Here is a 22,560-nt window from a genome sequence, read left to right on the forward strand (position 1 = left end):
TTGACCATTTCTTTCTCCCTTTAGTACCAGGAGTCACCAGGTGGTGCTATTTCCCAATTAAATGCCCTCCTTTGCATTGCAGCACAGCCCTTGGAGAAGGGTTTTACACTGTTGGGTTTTGTGATGGAGCTTCCTTTGGTGAGGAGCAAGACTCGTCACCATGTGCTCAGTCTTGAGTCATTTTTTTTTTAAGTGAGGTTGTTCCCTGTGACTTAATCAGCCAGTGCCTTATTTGATATTGAAGTCCCGAAAAGGCTGGACTGCTTCTACACAGCTTGTGACCCACACTGTTGTACTCCAAGGCTGCTTTGCTGTAGTGTAAAGCACAAGCAGCTCTCACTAAGGATACCCTCAGGCTTTCCACTGTTGGGTCGTCTCCCCCACCCCTACATCCAGTGGGAGGGTTTTTTGCTCATTTATTGGCGTGTGTGGGTATGGCTGCTCAAAGGAGATTTGTGTGTGGGTATGACTGTTCCCTTGAAAGGTGCTCCTCTTGTTTCTCCTTTCATCCTCTCCTCTTATTAGTCAGCTACGTTGATACCACCTTATTTGCAGCTGCTTTTTGTAGAGAACGTGCTCTTACTTGAAACTGTAGAGGCTGTTTAAAACAAGGAGTTCAGCATCTTAAGCGAATCGCCAACACCCCCAAAAGCCACAATTTGAGATGAAGGAATGCAAATAAACACCAAGTTCCCATCTTCCTTTTCACCAATCTAAGCACTTCTTCCTCCACAGCCATCCATACCACATGCTGTCAAGGGCATAAGAAATTGATTGATTGAGATTCTGCTCTTTGATTTCAATTTAAAATCCTCTGTTTCTCTCATCAGTTCAGCTGAGAGAAAACTTGTGTGGAGAGGGGAAGGAAATGCCTAGGAAAAGACACAGAGAATTAGCTAGAAATTTGATGTCGGGAAGCAGTTTCCAAATAATATTAATAATGATTGAAGGCTGTTATCTTTGCTGTCCACGCTCATGGTGGCATGGCAGTGTGGTTAGCTTGCACATCATACAATAAGATGCAGTGATTAAGCATATATATTTGAATTAGAGTATGGGTTTGGGTGTGGGGTTCTTTTTTTTTTTTTTTGGCAGAAGTAGATTAGCTTTAAAAATTATTAAATTGGGTGTTCTGGAGCTAGGTTGGCTGCAGTGTTAATTTGTTGTTATTTTAAAATATATTCTACAGAGTTGCTGTTCTTGAGTCGTGTTGCAGAGAAAGGAACTGAGATAGCTGGAATACTGACCCACAGGCTATGTTTTCTACATCAGTCACATTTCTGTTTTGCCTTGTGGCTTTATTTATTTATTTTTATTCTATTTGAGTTATTTTAAAGAATAGCTCTGAAGGAAGGTTCTTTGTTCTCCTTTTCCCTCTGCAGCCCCCTGTCTCATAAATAAAGATCGCTTTATAATTACCCTGCCAGCTTTACACACAAAAGAGTTGGCAGGTTGCGGAAGAGCAGCACGGTTTGTAAGCACTGGGTGAGTAAATGTACAGCAGCCATGTGGGGTACTTTGTGATTTCTTGGGTAGCAGATAGTTCAAGTGGCTGCTAATCCTGCCACCCACTGCTAGCGCAGTGTAAAACAAGGATTTGTTCCTTACTGCTGATTTAATGCCATGTCAGTCGCTGGACTATGTACGAAGGAAAGATCTCTTTCTGACTGGGTCGTCTTTCCAGCACCCTCTTGCCTTCTTTCAAGGTGATAATGTTCCTTCTCTCAAGTCCCCACATTTGGAGAAACCTTTCCACACTTGTAGTCAAACCTTCAGCTGAAGTTAGTGGAGTGCCTATCTACCAGATGAGAGACAGCACTTTAGGCAAATCCTTTTGAAAACCAAGTGTTTGGGGAAGACAGAGGAGGGGAAGGTATGGCCAGTTCACTCGTCTTGAAGCTCTTCAGGCTGCAGCTGTGACTCTCCATGCTTCTCACTCAGCATGATGACCTTGAGATTGGAGCCCTAGTTATGATAGCAGGATAATGCCAGATATCTTGGAAACACTCTAGGAGGGACTTATGTTTGTATATGTAATATTATATTATATGAAACCAGTGAATGTTTCTGGGAAAGTGAATTTATTGTTAACATTAGCTACTATACAGACATTAGCTGCTCTTCAGACTGTCTCATCTCTGGCCAGGCACATCGCTTTGATAGGATGATAAAGTGCTTCTGGCCATCTGTGCTTGCTTTTGTACTTTATGGTTTGGTGAGGCCACAGTGTTGATTGGGGTCTCTGGGCTTATCTCTGACAGAAGTAGATAGATGGAGAGATTGTAACGAATATTGCAGCCGGGCTGGAAATATTCTTTTGTTTTGTCTATAAGAGAGGAACAGATGCAGCAAGATATTAAAGAAGATGTATTTGTAACTTGGGCATTAGGGTTTTTTGTCTCTAAAAGATTAGTGGGATGGGATCTGGTGGAAAGCAATGGACCTGTGACAGGGAATACTGAGTTACTAGAACTCCAGAGAAGCCTGCAAAATGGCAGGACAAGTAAGACTGCATTCCCTGGCTCCAAGTATGGCAGATATTGGAGCAGCTATGCATGCCCGACCTTAGTTCCACAGGAGGATGTGTGCAGGATGTGTGCAGGATGGAAAGGAAACCACATGCTGAATAATCACTCTGTAAGGGAGCCAAAACTTGGCAGCAGGAGTTTGGCTTTGGTGGCTGGTCGGGAACAGGAGAGGTGGACAGGGCTGCAGACACAGCTACCTCTGAGGTGAAGCAGATGGGCAGTCACTGTACGCTTTTTGCTAACTGATGTGGACTGAAGGAAAACAAATAGAAGGGATCAGATGATACATTATACATTCAGAGGTGTTACTGGGTTTGTGTGGTCGGGTTTTGTTAGTGGGGGTGGCTTCTCTGAGAAGCTGCTAGAAGCTTCCCTCGTGTCTGATAGAGTCAATGCCAGCCAGCTCCAAGATGGATCTGCTGCTGACCAAAGACAAGCCCATCAGTGACAGTGGTATCGCCTCTGTGATAACATAGGTAAGAAGTTTCAAAAACACCCTGTGCAACAGCAGCCGGAGCAAGGAGTGAGAACACGTGAGAGAAACAGCCCTGCAGACACCAAGGTCAGTGAAGAAGGAGGAGGAGGTGCTCCAGGCACCAGAGCAGAGATTCCCCTGCAGCCCGTGATGAAGACCATGGTGAGGCAGGCTGTCCCCCTGCAGCCCATGGAGGTTAATGGTGGAGCAGATATCCACCTGCAGCCCATGGAGGACCCCATGCCGGACCAGGTGGATGCCCCAAAGGAGGCTGTGAGCTGTGGAGAGACCATGCTGGAGCAGGCTCCTGGTAGGAGCTGTGATCCATGGAGAGAGGAGCCCATGCTGAAGCAGGTTTGCTTGCAGGTTTGCTAGCAAGAGTGTGAAGAGTCTTCCCCTTGAGGAGGCAGGAGCGGCAGAGACAACATGTGATGAACTGACTGCAGCCCCTGTTCCCCACCCGCCCCTGCGCTGCTCAGGGGCAGGAGGCAGAGAAATTGGGAGTGAAGTTAAGCCTGGGAAGAAGGGAGGGGTGGAGGAAGCTGTTTTTAAGATGTGGTTTCGTTTCTCATTATCCTACTCTGATTTAATTGGTAATAAATTAAATTAATTTTCCTGAGTTGAGTCTGTTTTGTCTGTGATGGTAGTTGCTGAGTGATCTTTCCCTGTCCTTGTCTCGACCCACGAGCCTTTTGTTAGATTTTACTCTTCCCAAGTCCAGGTGAGGAGGGGAGTGATAGAGCAGCTTTGGTGGGTACCTGGCATCCAGTCAGTGTCGACCCACCACAAGAGGCTAGATAGCATTAAGCCCTGGTCAGCAGATATTTTTCTATTTTAAAACGGCTATTAGGAGCATACAGGTGGTATTGAAGATGCATGTAAATACCAAACAAGTAAAACTCAGCACTTGGCTATCTCTTAAGGCACTTAAATGGATCTTTGTCACTTAAATGGATCTTTGTCACTGTGCTGTCTGAACACTTTACAACAATCTCTGATTTAAATCCCCGTGATGCTGTTACAGGGTAAAATCAAGTCATTACTATTTTCATTTAAGAGCTAGTGAGCTGAGAAAGATAGAGCCAAGAATTTCCGTGCCAAATGCAGCACCATGAGGAATGATTGTATTCCAATGTAACAGGACTGACCTGGTTGGGGTAGAAAAATGTCTCTGAGAGCAGGCAGTGCACTTCCTACGTGTAGAGGGAATTGGAGTTAATCTAATTCTAACGCGCGCCAGAGGGGAAAGCCTTATTTTGTAGCTAATTTGTGCTCCACAACACCAGCATTGGCCTGCAATTACAGTAGCGATTAGAAATGGTCTGTGGGGTGTTTCACTGCAGGAGATCTCACGCAGACTATCCTAACTTTGTAGGAGTGATACACCGACTGACTTAAAAGATACCAATATTACCACATATTATGACTTTAAAGAAGAGTGTATGACAATCAGAAATGCAGACAGGGGTGTTCTTGCAAGGTTCGTGTGGGCAGATGACTAAAAGGATTGTGGTGGGTCCTACTGAAGAAGTGGGACACTGCAGAATAAACCTCCCTCTAAAAACATAGTTGCGTCAAGATCCGGGTGTTTGTGCTGGGATCTTAGGTTCCAATGTTTAAGGGGAGCGTTGCTGTTCATTGGGCAAGTACCCTTCGGTCGGGAAAGCGCGTGCTAGCACACTGACACCACTGGGGGCCAACTCTGGTTCCAGTTCTTCCCTTTCAAAAATTTCCTCTGCAACTGTGTATCCCTCAGGCCTTTGCAGAAACTCCTTGTACATCACTGGTGGCATAAGGCTGTGTCTGACGTCGTTTGGAGCTCTTCTTGCAGAAGTACATCGCCAGGCTTGGTAATGAGGAATGCCAGACAATTAAAGGTGGTGGTGGTGGGGTAGGGAGGAAAAAACACAGCAGACCTGTCGTTTGGTAGAGGGCCTGTCAGGGAGTTGAAAATGGAGCCGTTGCTTTGGGAATCGGATGTGCCCCTGGGCCAGTTCTGTAGCTCTGGAAGGGGAATCCCAGCAAATCAACAGGAAAAGGATCTTCTCAGAGAATCATATTGCTCATGGGGGAAATAATATAACTCTCATTGTACAGGGCTGTAATGAAAATTGCAATTTACAAAAATTATTTGTGTCCTGAATGGGATGTGTATTCTTTTACCGCAGAAGTGAGGCTTCAGAGCACCTCAGCCTGCATCCCTCTGGTTCAGGCTGAAGCCTCAGGCGGTTTCGTGTGGGTGAAGTGGTTGAGAGCCAGTGTGTCAGTCTAAGAGCTGCTCTTGTATTTTCATCTGTGCGCTTATGCAGGGGTGGGATTTGCTCACTTGATACGTCTTGCAGATGGAAAAACTGAATACAGCGAGAAGCTATTTGCACTTCTTCCTAGACACCGCTCCGCAGTGCATGGCTGCATTTTCACTGGGACGAGCCTGACACTTGGCAGATTGAGTTCAGTCCCAGGGGTGTCTCTGAACCCAGGTCTCCAGAAAGGTATTTCTCCTTACAGTGGTGTTTTCAGACAAGTAAGTGATACCCAAATACAGGGAAGGATGAAGGATCCGCTTAAGGCTAGCAAAAAGTTTATTGGGTAGAGTAATTCTTGGATTAAAATACTGCCCTTGGGAGCTGTGATCAGGAGCGTGTCGTGCATAACTCTTCCTTGTATGTTCATACGGTTGATAAAAGTCCAAAGCCAGTTTCAGATACTCTTCAAGCCGCCTGCCACAGCCTTCCAGAGCAGCTGTAACTGGATTAGTAAGACGCGGAAAGTATTGCAATGCTGCCTGCATCTGATCGTCTGAGTAATGATTAAAATGTTAATAGCAGGCATAGAAGACTAAAGCAGGCTGCAAATTGCAAAACTTTATTTTGTTGCTCAGTTCTTTGCCTTTTAACCTCCATTGGAATTTATAAGACAGCCGTAATCCTGTACTCAGGATCACATCATGTGCTTTTGGGTTAAGGACTGGCATCTCCAAAAGCATTGAAGATGCAGGTTGGATATCTCAGTGTTGCATGCCAGACCTTGCCCGAGGAGTGACACTCCTCCTAGGCACCAGGCTTGACCAGAGCTGAGCATACATTTCTGCAAAAGCCCAGTGATACTTTACAGTGCAGGCATAGCGATTTGTTTGATGATAGCTAATAAAATGCAAACCATCTAGCAGCACTGCGATGTGATTACGCTGCTGTGAATTTTCAAATTCCATCAAAGTCCTGCTGAGGATAATGGGAATGGGCCAGGGGGATTCAACTGTAAATCAGAACCTAAAGCGTGGCCAATTCTGACAGTGGAAAGAACGGCTATTTTAATGCGCAGAAGCTGAACTGCCAACTCAAAACCAGCTGCGCTTTACAGAGCTACCAGAATGAAAGGTCTCTCTGCATTTGCAGTTTTTGTAAGACTCGCTGATTATTTTTCTTCCCCTAAAGTTCAAACCATGTCTTTCTACCTCAGATTTGCCTGGCCAGTTGCAGAGATTTTGAGTGCCTTTTTCTGGTATTTAAAATATAAAATGCCTGGATGATAAAGGACAGGTTTTTTTGGTTTTGGCAACTTCATACCAATTCAAGTGTTTTCATCTGTACATATTAATTGCTCCAACAATGAAGGTTCTGCACTGGGCAAGGCAAGGAGCTCTCCTTCCTTTTGCTGTAGTACTGGCAGGAGTCAAATCAGTGTAACAAAGAGGAGAATTTAGCTTGGGGAATCTTGAGCATAAACTGGCTCCTCTGTTATTTTTCAGTTAGTAATGAACCAGCCAAGGAGTTTGTCCGGTGGCATGAATATGTGACAAGGAGCGAGGAATTGTTTCTTCTCTTAATAATCAGGAGCAGCCAGCTTCCTCTCTGAGCAGATCCTCCTTCAGGAGAGTGGAACAGCTTTTTTACTGTATCCTTGTTCTGTATGTTTGACTCTTTTGGGTTTTTTCTTTTCCTTCTCCCCCCCTTCACTGTGTCTGAAAGATGACACAAGGCAGCATTATCTCACTGGAACGTGCACTGAGAAGATCATTAGTGACCCAAATTTGACCACGGTTGTTTCTGGTGCATGCACTTACTGCACCTTGTGATGCTAACCTGTCGTGAGAAAGCTTCAAAACGGCTTGCTGGTAGGCCCCAGTATTGCCTTCTGCCTGGAACACAGGTTTCCATCAGTGTGAGCAGCTTTGTAATTCCAGCTGTATGCCTGATGAAGAAGCCGTACCACGAGAGGCTGCCCAGGGGTTACACTAAATCAGCCCTGACTCTATCGGTCACACTCTTTTTCTCTTGATCAGGGATCCTCAGAGGAAGGGCTGAGCTGCCAAATGCTCATGGTGCCTTTGCAGTTAAGGTGGGTAGCAGGTCAGCTTTTGGGGAGCCCCAGTACAAATGGGCTCTGAGGGGCAGGTGCGTTCCCACTGTGAGGTGCAGGGGTGTCCTGCTGAGTTTGGTGGAAACCACATGAGCTGTGGGATCAGTTTCTTGGTTACGGGAAAGGGTAAAGACTTCTCACTTCCAAATGTTTCTCGTATCTGCTTTAACTGCTTTTTTTGAGCACTTGGTATTAATATCCTCCAGGCTGTGAGGGCATGATCGTTCTTCTTCTGATACGTAAGGTTAACGCATGTTAAGCCCAGTCAGTTTTAATGAGACCTCTGCCTGTAGGTCGTGTCTCAATGAATCTTGGTTATTACAAGAAATGCTTTGGAGAGACATTTTTATATTATTATTATTATTACTTTATTATTATAAGACATTTTTAATTTGTAAAAATGTATACAAATTGAAATACCATGGATTGAGTCCTGGCTTTGTCTAAGCTGATAGGAAAACTTCCATCTTTCCAAAGGAGCTGTGTGTTGGATCCCTTTTTATAGAGATCAGTTCTCCATTACTTCTCATTGTAGATTTTTGTGGCACTCATCTCCAGGGTATCTCAACCCTCTTTTCAAGCTGAAATGGGAAGTTAGTCATGAGATCTGTGGTGGTTACAAGCCAGATGTTCTTTTTTTTCTTTCCTCGCAAGTGGGAGGACAGAAGGCAGTTTCTTCAGTATATTCATTCTTAGCGTGCCATTTCCTCTTGTGAAGTGCTGTCTAGTATTCTTGTTTTATTTGTGTTTCCAAAATCCTAGAGTCATAAAAGGATTTTTGCATGGTTTATCTGATTTTACATATAGTAATAAAGCCCTGTGTGTTAACGTAGCACAGAAAGATTCTGCGTAGTCAAGAATAAAAAAGCTCTTGCAGCAATGTGCATAATTATAGGGCTGCTGTTTAGTCATCAGTCACGATATGTGTGGATGTTTTTGTCAATTCAACATTTCTTCCATTTCAGATGTAAAACAAATTTACATGAAGAGTTTAGCTTGCTCAGCACAATAGGGCTTGACCCATCTGAATCTATTAAAAGCTATTATAATACCAAGGCTAAAGACTAACATCCCAATCAGGGTTATGTTTACAGGGTAGTAATATTCCCTTCAATTTAGAAAAGTGCTTGGAGGACTGGGCCTTATGCTTCTGCAAAGATATAAATGAGACATCCAGATTTAAATTAAAGAGCTCAATTTTTCTGCATTAGAGTTTTTCTGCCAGGATAAATGCATCTGGAACAATGGACAGAGGAATATACTAACTGCCTATTTGTAATGGGAAAATGGTTTTCTTTTTTAATATATTGCTCATATTGAACTTCTGCTTTTTTTTTTCTTTTTCTTTTAAAACCTTCCTCTATGCTGCTGCAAATCAGCCAGAAGAAATCAGTAGCTCAGTTGTTGTTTGCCTGCAAATGAGTTGTCAGCATCCTGTAATTCTGCTGGCTTGAAATACAGTCTCATCTCCTTTACAGTAATGTGAGCTGAGAAGAGCCAAGTGGGGTGGTTCTCCGTGAGCAGGAGTGTGGGTGGAAGCACTGTTTTTTGTGGCATGCTGCTCTCCATTCTGGTGCTCTTAAAATCATAAATCTGTGGGTAAGGGATTTTAGAAGAATAGAGAACATCTTTTCAGGGTTAAAGTAAAAATCAGGAATTAGCCATGCTTCCGTTGGTTCCTTGTATTTATCAAAAACATCTGATATGGCTTCAGATTCCCATACCCATTTTGCTGATCATTGGGAGATTCTGAAGTTGCAGCTATTTCTTCTGATCAACTAATAGTGGCTCACTTGCTGTGGATTACATTCCTGCTCCTTTCCTTCCTCCCCACCCTTTTTGCTTATCTCTGTACAATGCAGTTTACAACTGATATTTTGTAAGTGTGCTACGAGGTTTATGAAGAAGAAAGGAGAAAAGCAAGACATGCAGTTGATCCCGTGAGTGACTCATCAAATGCATCATGAACACCTTGATCCTTGATTCAGGAATAATTATTCTATATTTATTCCTTTCTTGCCACTTATTTCAGGGACTGGCGTGGTCTTGATCGTGGTGAGTCAATTAGTACAGTGCTGAAACCCTTGGATTTCCCATGGATAAAGATTTTTCTGAAGAATTGCAGGATCTGTTTCTTAAAATGTGACGTGACTCCTGAAGACATGTTCTAAGGTTCTGAAGCTTGTTCAGTCCACTCAGCTCAATACCACTGTGACCTTTTACATAAGCCAAAATGTTATTCCTTGGTGTATGTTTTATGTTCTATGTATGCCAACATGGAGTAAAACAAAAAAAGAAGAGATTAGAGGGTGTAAAAAGCTGGCAAAAAGCAGAACTTTGAGGTAAGTCATCTGCATGCCTGAATGTTACCCGGGCATGTGGCTTGACAAGTCTGTTATAATCCTTCGAAGAAAAAGGAGAAAAACAAGGATGACCATCCCCATCAGTTGTTAGAAAAATGGGTGTATGTAGAGGAAGACTGTATAGCAAAGGACAAAGCAGATGGTAGCAGGAAAGCTTTGTACAGCTTTAGCGAGGAGGTTTAGTTTCAATGCACTGCTAGAAGTGAATGCCTTCTCTACTTCTTTGAAGCAACCATGCTTTCCTTGACTTGTGCGAGATCGACCTGAAAGATAGTTCCCTAGCATCAGAAAAAGATAAGGTCTGATTAGCAGTAAAAGATTTCTGCTAAGCTTTCAAGTTGTACAACGTTCGTGCACCATGATTGGCTTTGCTTTTAGGCAGGTGAGCATCGTCATGGACTTCCGGAGGGCAGACTTTGGTCTTTTCAAAAGTCTGCTTGACAGAGTCCCTTGGGAGGCAGCCCTGAAGGGCAAAGGAGTCCAGGAAGGCTGGACACTTTTCAAGGAAGAAGTCCTAAAAGCACAGGAGCAGGCTGTCCCTGTGCGCAGGAAAGCGAGCTGTCGAGGGAAGAGACCGGCCTGGCTGAACAAAGAGTTAAGGTCACAGCTCAGGGAAAAAAGGAAAGTTTATGTCCTTTGGAAAAAAGGACAGGCGACTCAGGAAGATTACAAACGTGTAGTAAAGTTATGCAGGGAAAAGATTAGAAAGGCCAAAGCTCAGCTAGAACTGAACCTGGCCCTGGATGTTAAAAACAATAAAAAGAATTTCTATAAATATATTAATAGCAAGAGGAGGACTCGGGAGAACCTCCACTCTCTCCTGGATATGGAAGGTAACATAGTGACAAAGGATGAGGAGAAGGCTGAGGTACTGAATGCCTTCTTTGCCTCGGTCTTTAGCAGTGGAGTAGGGTGTCCCCCGAGTACCCAGACCCCTGAGCTAGCAGTTAGGGGTGGGGAGCAGGACGAAGCCCCCGTAATTCTAAGGGAGATGGTGAGGGACTTGCTCCATAACCTCGACATAAACAAGTCTATGGGCCCAGATGGGATTCACCCGAGGGTTCTGAGGGAGCTGGCAGAAGTGCTTGCAGAGCCACTTTCCATCATCTACCAACAGTCGTGGCAAACTGGGGAGGTCCCAGCCGACTGGCGCCTAGCAAATGTGACGCCCATCCACAAGAAGGGTCGGAAGGATGATCCAGGGAACTACAGGCCTGTCAGTCTGACCTCGGTGCCTGGGAAGGTGATGGAACAGATCATCCTGAGTGCCATTATGCAACACATGAAGGATGCCCAGGTGATCAGGCCCAGCCAGCATGGGTTCACAAGGGGCAGGTCCTGCTTGACAAACCTGATCTCCTTCTATGACAAAGTGACTCGCTTGGTGGATGAAGGAAAGGCTGTGGATGTTATCTACCTAGACTTTAGCAAGGCCTTTGATACAGTGTCCCACAGTATCCTGCTGGAGAAACTGGATGCTCATGGCTTAGATGGGTATACTCTCCGCTGGGTTAAAAACTGGCTGGAGGGCCGGGCCCAGAGAGTGGTGGTGAATGGAATGAAGTCCAGTTGGCGACCGGTCACGAGTGGTGTCCCACAGGGCTCGGTACTGGGGCCGGTTCTCTTCAACATCTTTATCAATGATCTGGACGAGGGGATCGAAAGCACCCTCAGCAAATTTGCAGACGACACCAAGCTGGGTGGCAGTGTTGATCTGCTGGAGGGTAGAGAGGCTTTGCAGAGGGATCTAGACAGGCTGGATCGATGGGCTGAGACCAACGGGATGAGGTTCAATAAGGCCAAGTGCCGGGTCCTGCACTTGGGTCACAGCAACCCCAGGCAGCGCTACAGGCTTGGGGAAGAATGGCTGGAGAGCTGCCTGGCAGAAAAGGACCTGGGGGTGTTGGTCGACAGCAGGCTGAACATGAGCCAGCAGTGTGCCCAGGTGGCCAAAAAGGCCAACAGCATCCTGGCCTGTATCAAGAACAGTGTAGTGAGTAGGACCCGAGAGGTGATCGTCCCCCTGTACTCGGCACTGGTGAGACCCCACCTCGAGTACTGCGTCCAGCTTTGGGCCCCCTACCACAGGAAAGACATTGAGGTGCTGGAGCAGGTCCAGAGAAGGGCAACGAAGCTGGTGAGGGGTCTGGAGCACAAGTCTTACGAAGAGAGGCTGAGGGAGCTGGGGTTGTTCAGTCTGGGGAAGAGGAGACTGAGGGGAGACCTTATTGCTCTCTACAAGTACCTGAAAGGAGGCTGTAGAGAGGCGGGGGTCGGTCTCTTCTCCCAAGTTACAGATGATAGGACAAGAGGCAATGGCCTCAAGTTGCGCCAGGGGAAGTTCAGGTTAGATATTAGGAAATATTTCTTTACTGAAAGGGTTGTCAGGCATTGGAATGGGCTGCCCAGGGAGGTGGTTGAGGCACCATCCCTGGAGGTATTCAAGAGAGGAGTTGACATAGTGCTTGGGAATATGGATTAGTGTTGGGTGGTGTGGTGGTGTGTGTGTGGGTTGCGTGTGTGGTGGTTTTTGTTTTTGTTTTTTTGTGTTGTGTTTGGTTTTTTTTTTTTTTTTTCATCGGTTGGACTAGATGATCTTAAAAGGTCCCTTCCAACCTCTGTGATTCTGTGATTCTGTCTTTGGTGGGGGTGAGTACGGTAACACGGACTGAAAACTGTTGAAGTAGTTTTAAGTCCTGCGAAGGAATGATAATCACTGCCTTAAGTAGGAAGCTTTTTCTTTTTTACTTCCTTCCCCTTTGTGCTCTAATTATACTCTGGTAGCTGGCCCTTTGTATCCTCCAGGCAACAAAGCAGAAGCTGGGAGGGCTTGTTTCAACTCAGTCCCTTGGTGCAGTGAATTGCCGGCTCCTGGGAAGCGCTGGCCACTGGCTTCAACAGCTTTCGTCCTAAAGACAGGTTCATTTGTGGTCCAAGTCCATTGGTTTCACTGAAATTACACCATGGGTAAATTTAGCCCTCTTGGTAGTCCAAGCAACCCCAGGAGCAAAGTGTAAGAATGCCTTTAAGCTTCTTGAGGGCTATTGGTGTGCCTGACATATATGCTTAAGTTTAGCTGTGCTCGTTGTGAGAGATGCAAGGGCAATAGAAACTTTCAAAGTTCCTTTAACATTAGTGTGAAATGTTATTAAGAGCCATGAAATGAAAGATGAAGAAGCAGGAGCTTCTAGGAAAATGAGCTAAGCTTTAATCCGTGCTTGTGGATGTCGTGTTCCTGTCAGAGACCGGGCTCTTCTTGCTCAGGAGCTGTAATTGCAGCTGCCCTTCTGAGTGACCTGGTGAGGGAGCTGAAGGAAGTAGGTGAAACTAAAGCATCATCGGGTCACGGCAGTCAATGTCTAGTTTCGAATACGGTGGTAGAAACTGTCCCCACAAGAGGAAAGTATAATTCCTCACACCCAGTGGGTGGTAGTTCTGGTTTCTCCACAACATTTAAAATCTGGAATAATAATTAGATCTTCGGTTTCAGTGCAGAGAAACTTTTTTTTGTGTGTGTTTTCTGCCATCCTGCTCTAGTAATTATACAGAGATGTTAGCTGGGATTGATGATGAAGGCAAAATTTGGGAATAGCAACAGGATGTGTTGCTGCTATTGATCAAAGGCAATGGGGCTGGTTTTAAACACTGCTCCTCTGTTTGATCTTTTTTTTCCTATTGATTGAACACAGTAGATAAACAACCGTCTGTGTAGCATGAGCATTTATTATGGCTTTTAAGCTGGCTAAGGACAGCTTTGAATTAAGTATGAGAGTTTAAATGATGGTTTTCTAATACATGCTGTCTATAAAGACTTCGCTTGCAGTGGCAATACAGTTTTATTTAAACATGGTGAAATCTTAACTACAGGCATTCTTTTTCATGTTCAAAAAGAAGATAAAATATTGCAAAATTAATTACAGGAGGGGAAAAGGCTTTTTTTTTTTCTTTTTTTTTTTTTGTAATATGTAATTATGTGTGTAGTGCTCTTGACAAACTATATTCTTGTCTTGACACTTTTTGAGAAGTTTATGTAAATTAGTCAAGTGTCTTAAAATGAGGATGCAAATGGAACTACCTGGAGCAATCTGGTAGTTCTGCAATCACTTCCAATGAAATTAATAGAAAACTTTCCATTGACTTTTTAATGAGTTAGATTGGACACTGGGCTGTCATTGTTAATGTCTTGGAAAGGTCATGATCGATTTCCTGGCATCTTTTTTGTCTCTAAAGAGGCTCTTTGCAATTCTGTGGGAGACATAGCGATATTGCTATTCCTATTCTTGATAATTCTCTGTATAATTTAAGTTCTTCTACCTACCATCCAAGGCTTTGTGGAGTAACAGAGACAAACAAAAAAATGCTGCATTTTGGGGAAGTTGTTCATATCTTAAATGCCTAAAATAGTATTTCTGCATAATGTCAAGCTTTTCCCCGCCCCCTCCGGGTCATTCTGAATTTTATTCCAGTATTGTACTGCTGTAGTTTTTCCTTACCGATTGGGGAGCTAAAATAAAGACTATTCCTGCAAGTGAAAGTAGCCTGCCACGTTGCAGTTAGAGAGCGAGTTGTGTTGCATTTAAAGTCATGCTGCTTCACCGCGGTCCGGTAACGCAACCTGCAGAGGGATAGCTGCACATCTCTGGGGATCCAAATCTTTGGATTCTTGCCTTTTCAAAACCACCTGAAGCCTCTGCGAAGTTTCCACCAAGCAGGCTTGTTTGTCTTGCCATGTCAAGGTTAGTTCCGCCACGTTAGTGCTGTCCGTGTACTAAAAGGTTGGTGTTGGTAATCTGGTTTGGAAGCGTGCTTGGGCTGCCCTTGCAACAGGCCTGAACGAAAGTGTTTCTCTGACTTTGCTGGGTAACGCACCATGTGTTTGAAAGCCCAGGATTGTCTTGTACAAGTAAATGGCTATGCTTGACGTACTGCAGTCCTCGCAACAGGAATATAAAATCCTCCTGAAAAAATACAAGGCTTGGAGAGACGGGAGTGTTGGGAAGAGGACCAGGGAGCTCCATTCACAATGATGACATTTGAAAAGGATACTCCATGTGCTTGCTTTTCTTTTGAAATGTTTAACCTGCCCCACTTACCTCTAGGGAGGATTTAATTTCACAAATTAATATTTGACTATTTCTTCAGTTGAAGTATTGATATCTTGAGTCTCCTGAACTCACTTGTCATGCTTTCCTTTATTTTTTAGGATACCGGGGTTGGCAAATCGAGCATCGTTTGTCGCTTTGTCCAGGACCACTTTGATCACAACATTAGTCCTACTATTGGGTAAGTACCACACATAATCTCTCTTTTCTTCTATATATTTTTTTAACTCACTGCCCTCTGCTGAGCTCCTTTCTTTTCATTACTTTCAAGGCTCTGATAAACTGGAGAAAAAAAAAAATAAAAAAGATATACAGTATTCAATCTCACTCAACTCTTTTCTTTAATGGCTTTCAGGTCATGTTACCTGTTTAGAGAGTCTGGGGCTGCCCCAAACCAGGTCTACTCTGCTCTCCCTGTTCTGGGAATACAGAGGGGCCCTAAACCTACTATATTGCAGCATGCTCTATTATGGAGAGGCTGAGAGAGCTCTGCCATTCTCCTCCTGTGAAGGGTGTCTCTTGAAATAGCCTCTTTTCTGGGGCTGTCCAGAACCATGCTATATTGACTTGTGTCGTGCATGGCCATGACTTCCAGCTCTTCTGTTTTTTTTTTTTTTTTTTCTCCACCCATCTTGCACCAAGAGATTCTTAGATGTCTTACTCAGCTGGTTTCCTTTTCTTTTTGCCTTGTCAAGAGCCTTGCTACTTTAGATTGTGTTTTGGTCATAAGACCTTAGGATTAAAATCACTTTAGTTCGCACTGGTCAATGAGGTATCCAATCTGATCCTTGGAGGTTAAGGAACTGAAACTGCACAACCCAAGAGGCTGTCACCTGCATGCACAATGACCAGGGCACCCCATAGCTGAGTAATGGCAGGAGAACCATGGGGAGCCCTTAACTACATTGTGTGTAGCCCAGGCTGGGCTGGAACATGGACAGTATCTGTTCCCAGGTGTGGACATGCTTTTTCCTAGGTTTAGGACATATCCCATTATCTCGTCTTTCTCGAAATATGGACAATGCGATTTAAACTAAGTATAATTAATTCATACCTGTTCTTCTTTCAAAACTGCCAAGCTTCCATGTGTCAGACCATCAGAAGCCTGTTAGTCTTGCAGTTGATTTGAATTCCAAAATTTTTTCTTTTAATATCTTAGGGACAAATTTGCCAAGTCCAACGTTACTTGGAAAATTCTGAAAATTCTCAGTCTCTTATGGGAAAGGAAGCTAATATATAGTGTTGACAAAGGAGTCATTTGGGTAGCAATGGCTGATCTGGCTTGTGTGTTAGAGCTGTTTTAAACTGTCTGTGAAGGATTGGTATTGATTGCTGTGTGCTGTTCAGAGGGTTAGATGGTATCTTATATAGCTCTGCCTTTTGATCCATGAAGGAGTCTCAGCTGGAAGTTGCACATTGAAGTTCCAGGACAATTTTGGACTCCTGAATGTAGTGAATAGAGAAAAATGGACAGAGAGAAAGGAAGCATGTAATGAATAACATTACTTGACTGAAGCACACTTGTTTGCAGTGAAGGTATTGATGGGAACTTGAGTGTTTTTTTACTTCTAAATCATCAGCAGGCTTTTTCCCCAAGTAGTTGTTGTTGCTAAGTAAATGTCTTCTGCTCAAATAAAAAAAAAAAAATCCCTTTAATTTTCTTAATTATGATAACAGAGAGAAAATATTTTTCTGTTTAAGGATTAAAATGTGAAGGCTAGCTTGCATGCAGGTGACATTATTTGTCTATATAGATAAGGTTTTAATCTTTATTTTCTTCCAAATTAAGTCAAATGTCTTAAATGTACAATCCTTGCAATCTACAGTAGCTGCTACAGCTCTAAAGTTCCTGTTTTTGAAGCTGTAAAATGTTGCTTAATGCTTTGAGAAGGGGAGCGACAACTGAAAGCACACACCCTGAAAACAAATGAAGAAAGTGCCGCACTTCTTTGCCTTACTTAGTATTTCTATAAGCAATGCTGCATTATTAAATTTGAGATATTTGCAGATGGCTGTAGAGGAGAACTCTGGTATGTCATTCTTAGGAAATGTTTTGATCAGTCAGATGTCATTTGATGTCATTTGGTGCTTTTGTAGTGACAGTGTGTTGTATCAATTGCATCTCTATGAGCCAGGAAAAAAAGTTACCACAACAGAAATTGTTCAGCATTGTCCAGAAAGGATAGGGGAGGGAAAAAAAAATCTACCAGAATTTGGCAGTTTCTCCTAGCCAGCTTTCAAGTGAAATGCTGTAATATAGAAAAAGCCTATAAAATTGTAACGCTCTTTCCTTAAAGAAGAAAAAGCACACTGTGAAAACATAAGCAAATTGCATTTGTTACAAAAAATACAAGAAGCCACAAAGATTTCTTCATCTGAGTTTGGCGGGGGAAGAACTTTTCCCATTTGTTCACCACATACAGATGACTTCTGTTCCTTGGTGATCCAGTCTCCTAGGTGTAACTGAAAAGTTGCACGTTCGTTGCCTGGTATGATGCTAGCTGATGCCTTTTTCTCAGGTCCAGGAGCATCTGTGTTCCTGGGCCCTTGCACAAATGCCCTCTGAACCTCAGAGGCTTTTCCCTTCTTTTAAAATACATATATAGGTGTCATATATTTTATCTGAGAAAATGGACTTTCACTTCTGTCAGCATTTTATCAAGGTTTTGGAGTTTCCCCATATGCAGTCTCACCCAGCAGAACTGGCTAAGTAAGGTCTATAGGTTGCAGATTCAGAGTGTTGGTCATGTTACGAATTTCTGCTGCTTCCTTCTTTTCAGGGCGTCCTTCATGACTAAAACTGTACCTTGTGGGAATGAGCTTCATAAATTTCTGATCTGGGACACAGCTGGTCAGGAACGGGTGAGTATTACTTTGCGGTATGTCTTTGCTATCCTGGTCTCTTTTAATGTGTTGGCATACTTGTTCTAAACCTTTAATCTTCAGAAGATTTTGGAAGTATAAACCAAGGTTCTGCAAAGCAGGTGGTCAGCAGTCACTAAGTATATAGGTTCCCATTTCACAGGTGGGGGAAATGCAGAGGCAGGGTGACCATACCACTTTAAAAGTGCCCAAGCGATCTCCAGCTGCCCTTTGATTTTATCGGGTTTATGTGTGGCAGCTTTCATTGGTGTTGGAAAGCACTTCCAGCATGTGGGCTGGTGGGTGGCCTGAGCTTAGGTGGTGGCTCTGGGATTGTCCTGAGTTGGGACATTGAATATGGGCATGGGTTGTGTCTGCTGTTGTTATTTTGAAAATTGGCACTGGTAATCTGAACCACTTAAGGGTTTTGTCTTGGTTTTTCAAGTTTGGGAAGTGAGTTGCTCAAATTAAGTAGCTTTTCCTTTGGCTTTTCAAAAAAGCCACAACAGAGTTTGTGGGCATTAGTTCATATTGACTGTATGTAACCCTGATTGGTTATTTGTTTCTTCTAATACCTTCAATGGCAGTAGTATGCAGTAATAGGCTGTAGACCTGTAGAGTTCTCTTAATGTATGCCCACGTTTATCTTCAGAAGTTTGAAAGAAATGGAAAAACCCACGCACACATTTTAAAATATCTTCAAACTTTCTTGTGAAATTGCACCATTGCTGTTCATAGATGAATGTAGCTATGCTCATGTTAGGCTGGGGTAAAATGAGATGCTTGTACAGGCTGTAATGTCAGTCCTCATACGTCCTACTGTATTCTCCATACATTGTATGTATATTGCAGGCAGTGAAGTTTTTTGCTGTTAAATGCAGGAAATGCTTGTGCTTTTATTTACAATGCGCAGCACGACGTAAAGTAGCCCTGATGAAATCTGTTGACTCTGAGCAATTCAGCATGTTATTTATGATGAGAAAACGGATCCTGAAAAACATTTGAATCATAGCATAATTCCTTCCCTTTACTCTTCTTTGTTCCGTTTCTGCAGGTAGCAGAGGTAGCAAAAGTTCAGTTTTCTTTCCCATGGTTTGAGTTTCCTTGCTTATTCTCTCTCTCTTCCCGAATCTGCTTTCTTTTTTTTTTTTTTTCATTTTAGCTTTTTAGTACACAAAACTCAGTTCTTGACATTTAGATATAAGTATTAATCTATTTTCCTACAGTCGTAAGACTCTCCAAGCTTTTTTTTTTTTTAAACTAGGTGAATATTAATAAAGTCGTATTTACTGAACTAAATGATGCCTCATTTGAGGCAGGAAATCTGTGACTGAGCTCTGACTCTTGCACACAAAATCCATCCTTCCTATCTAGTCCCTTATGTTTCCTCTCAATTTTTTTTTAAGCTCGTCATTTTTAAAAAATCTGCTTTCCTTTTTTTGGTGTCCAACAATAATGAGCAGTGACCACCCCAAACCTTGATAATTGTTCAGAATCTATCACAGTTATGTTATGGGTTTTTGTGCGTAATTGTGAATTATAACCTCTTTAGACCAGGGACCGTCTTTTTCTTCTGTGTTGGCACAAGGTATTTCCAATCCTTCACTAGGACTTTAGGAAACTGGGGTGATTCGGTAAACAAAGTTGGTGGGTGTTGAGTGCTAGCTACCAAGGCAGACAAATTTCCCAAGATGAGGTCCATACTGTTACAGGTTGTTCTCTGTCCTAGAACATCCCCATTTTAGAGGTGAACACGTGATGCTTCTCAATAGCTTATTCACTTTAATTTGTGTTTGGGATTTTGGTTACTTTGTCATGTGTTGCTCCCTCTGATCTGCTATTCAAGAACAAATGTCTCCCCCTGTTAATTTCTTTCTTGTTATTGTCTGAACAACAGTGATGACCCAAAGCTTCCAGCCTACCCCTGGGCCTATTGCTGTTTTACATAATGTATTAATAAATGGTCTTCTGAGTGGTGTTTCTGCTTCAAGAGCTGTTGTCTTTCCCTCATTCTTTGCGATTTTGTTGAAGCTTTATGTTCCACTGCTAAAACCTGGAAGTTTTGTCAGTGCCTCTATTGTCTGTACTGCTGATAGCAGTGTTTAGGATTTCTGCTCTTTCAACATTGCCTTCGTTTGGCTTCGTTCTCCTAAACACGAGGCCAAGCACAGGACTTGCGTGTGCTTATTCTGGAGTTGGGGCACTCCGTGCTTCCTCAGCTGTGTCTACGTGCCGATGTGGAGCCTTCACAGCAGAAGAGCCCTGGATAAGATTTAACGGAAGTCTTACTTATGCCTTGAAACTTAAACCTTAACCATGGTACAGCAGGCAGGTGGAAACAGCAGCAGCACTTCTGTGCTCCTCATTCATGAGTTTCTCCTTTTTCATGAGTTTCTCTGGTCAAAAAACTGGGAAACTACCAGGTTGGAGAGTGTAGAGAAACCACTCTTACATATCTCAGTCACAAGCCCTTATTTATGAGGTGCTCTGTTGAGAGCAGGTGTGCCTCCTGGCCACCTTCAGTCAGCTGGGAGGAACTGGAAATTCTTGTGGCTGCTTCTGAAAAGGTATCCTGGTTGCTCAGAGAATCCAGCTGGAAGCACTCAGCACCCCCTTGAGGCGCTAAATCAACTTTCAGATAGCCACTTGTAATGTTGCTAGCCTTCAGAAATGCTGGTCATTGTTGGGTTTAAAAACTTGTAGGAACATCTGAGTTAGTTGAAGAATCTTAATATACAGGCTAGCCAGTCAGAGAACAGATAACTTCTGATTCATATGGGTAATAGATACAATATTTTATTCCTTTTGTGTCAGGAAACTTGGAACTGTAGGCAAATTAGAAAAGGAACCAGATTTGCCATTTTGTGAGAAATAATGAGCAAGTGTCACTTCTGCAGAATGACAATAATGCAGCAGAAAATGGAGATCAAAAGTGTTTCTATCATAGCCTTCGTGGGAGCGAATGCTCAGCGTGTTTCCTGAAGGAGACCCTGGAGTGGCTCTTCAGGAGCTCTTGCTGTGGAAAATTCATGTTGTACTCGATTACAAAAGGAGAGAGCTTCTTAATCCTTTTATCTTGGGTTTTTTTTTTTTTGTTTTTTCTTTTCCCTTTCTTGGGTAGGGAGAACCGAAAACTGGCAGCACGCTTAACAAAATCCCCCTACTTTTCTGTGCCTAAGTACTGGTCTCTGCAGACCCAGTTGCTTTGTGTTGGTGTGCTATCAGACAAGCTCGCTTTATTCTGTTTCTCAGGGTCACTTTCCCTCCACCCCACTGTTTTCCCAAAGTCACTTTTTCCCTATCTCACATTTTCCCCATCAGCTTTAAATTGTTGCCGTGGACTTCAGGACTTAAATGCTTGACAATTATGTTATTGTTAGAAAAGATTCCCTCCCTTAAGAAAAGTCTCTTCACGAGTTAGTTAATGACGTTTTTATTAGCATCTATTTTGGTTCGTGGTGCCCTAAGTGGCTTCTAATTACAATGCTTTGTCTGAATACCTTGGGTGGCTGCCAGCTTTCCATTTTGCCAGCTGAGGAATATTGTAGCAAATTGTTAGGGAGCCTGAGGGCCATGTTTCTAGGGCAGGAAAATTTATCTCTGTCCTTTTTAAATTTACTGTGTTGAACTCTGGGATTTTTAATTTTGGTTAACAGAAGGAGCCTCAATTACATGAGCCCAATTTAAGCCTTGAAAGGAATTACCCTGACTTGCAGGGGAGTTTTTTGTTGTTTGGTTTTGGTTGTTTTGGGTTTTTTGGGTTTGTTTTGGTTTGGTTTTTGTGGGTTTTTTTTGTTGCTGTTGTTGTTGATTGTTTGTTTTTTTAAAAACTGCTCCATTTCCTGGAAAAGGCTGATCGATGAGATATCTACAGCTCTTTATAGCCCCCTCTTTCCTGAGTAACAGTGGTTGTTCTGGTGATTCACAGTGTCATGAGGTAGGGGGTGAAAATGCTCCTTGAGAGGAGGATTTATCCATGTCGCTGTCTTGACTGGGATGTTTCCCCTAAGCTGAGCAACCTAATAACTGAGTTTATGGATGCTTCCTCTGAAACCAGACTATCCTGAGAGGAGTTAACACCAACTATCAATGACTTGAATTACTTCTGCAGTTAAGACGTGTCCTGAATTTTGCTCTATGATTTGATGTAGGTGAGACTGATGGTAGACCACAGCTCAGTCAGTGTGGAGGTGGTTCCTTGTATGTGGTGTAAGGATCTCCCTGCAGCGAGCTACTGCTTGTGTGCTGCAAAGGTCAGCAGGTGATGTGGTAATATGCGTGTTTGTGAGAGCGCAAGTGGCATTAGAGCTAATAAGGGAATATGTTATGTTTACTATTTTTAGAGTGAGTGTAAAGCATGGTAAGTCATTTAAGAGATGCATGTGGATGTGGTTTTTGTCTTCAGCTTCAGCAAACTGGTAGCATGCGTAGCTTGACAGTAAGCCACAGTTTAGGTGTAGTGTCTTTTGCATCCTTTGTTTAGTGACTGTAAACTTCAGAAGGGTTAAGCACAGATCACTTCTGTGATGTTGCAAAAGTTTGTTTTCTGCTTATTTAAATTATCTTCAAAAGATTATATTAAAATGTTGGACTTTTCCCCTCTTCACTTTAAGAATTTTACATATTTGAAAAAAATGCTCATTCTTACATATAAATCTTCTTCAATTTAACTAGCAAAAAATACCTGTAGGTCAGAGCCAGACAGATCTTTCCTGATTTATTCAGCTTGTGAATCCTGAGAAGTGCAATCTCAGCCTTCAATCATGCAGGGAAAACTACTCAAGGTTATAAAATGCTAAATGGTATCTGATAGTGGCTTTCATGCATAACATTTTTCCATTTGCTCTTGGCCAGCTGAGAATGTCAGGAAT

The 22,560-nt window shown here is 43.0% G+C and overlaps 1 protein-coding gene across 2 annotated transcripts in view; it reads left to right on the top strand.

Annotated features, from left to right (window-relative positions):
• Positions 1–22,560, top strand: part of RAB31 (RAB31, member RAS oncogene family) — a 69,722-nt gene that overhangs the window by 15,381 nt on the left and 31,781 nt on the right. For both annotated transcript variants that reach the window (XM_074146337.1, XM_074146338.1), the window contains exons 2-3: positions 14,929–15,008; positions 17,608–17,689. In XM_074146337.1, coding sequence (XP_074002438.1) covers positions 14,929–15,008; positions 17,608–17,689 — 162 coding nt within the window. The remainder of the gene's footprint in view (positions 1–14,928; positions 15,009–17,607; positions 17,690–22,560) is intronic.

The sequence above is a fragment of the Numenius arquata genome, chromosome 4, assembly GCF_964106895.1.
Source record: "Numenius arquata chromosome 4, bNumArq3.hap1.1, whole genome shotgun sequence".
NCBI lineage: Eukaryota > Metazoa > Chordata > Aves > Charadriiformes > Scolopacidae > Numenius > Numenius arquata.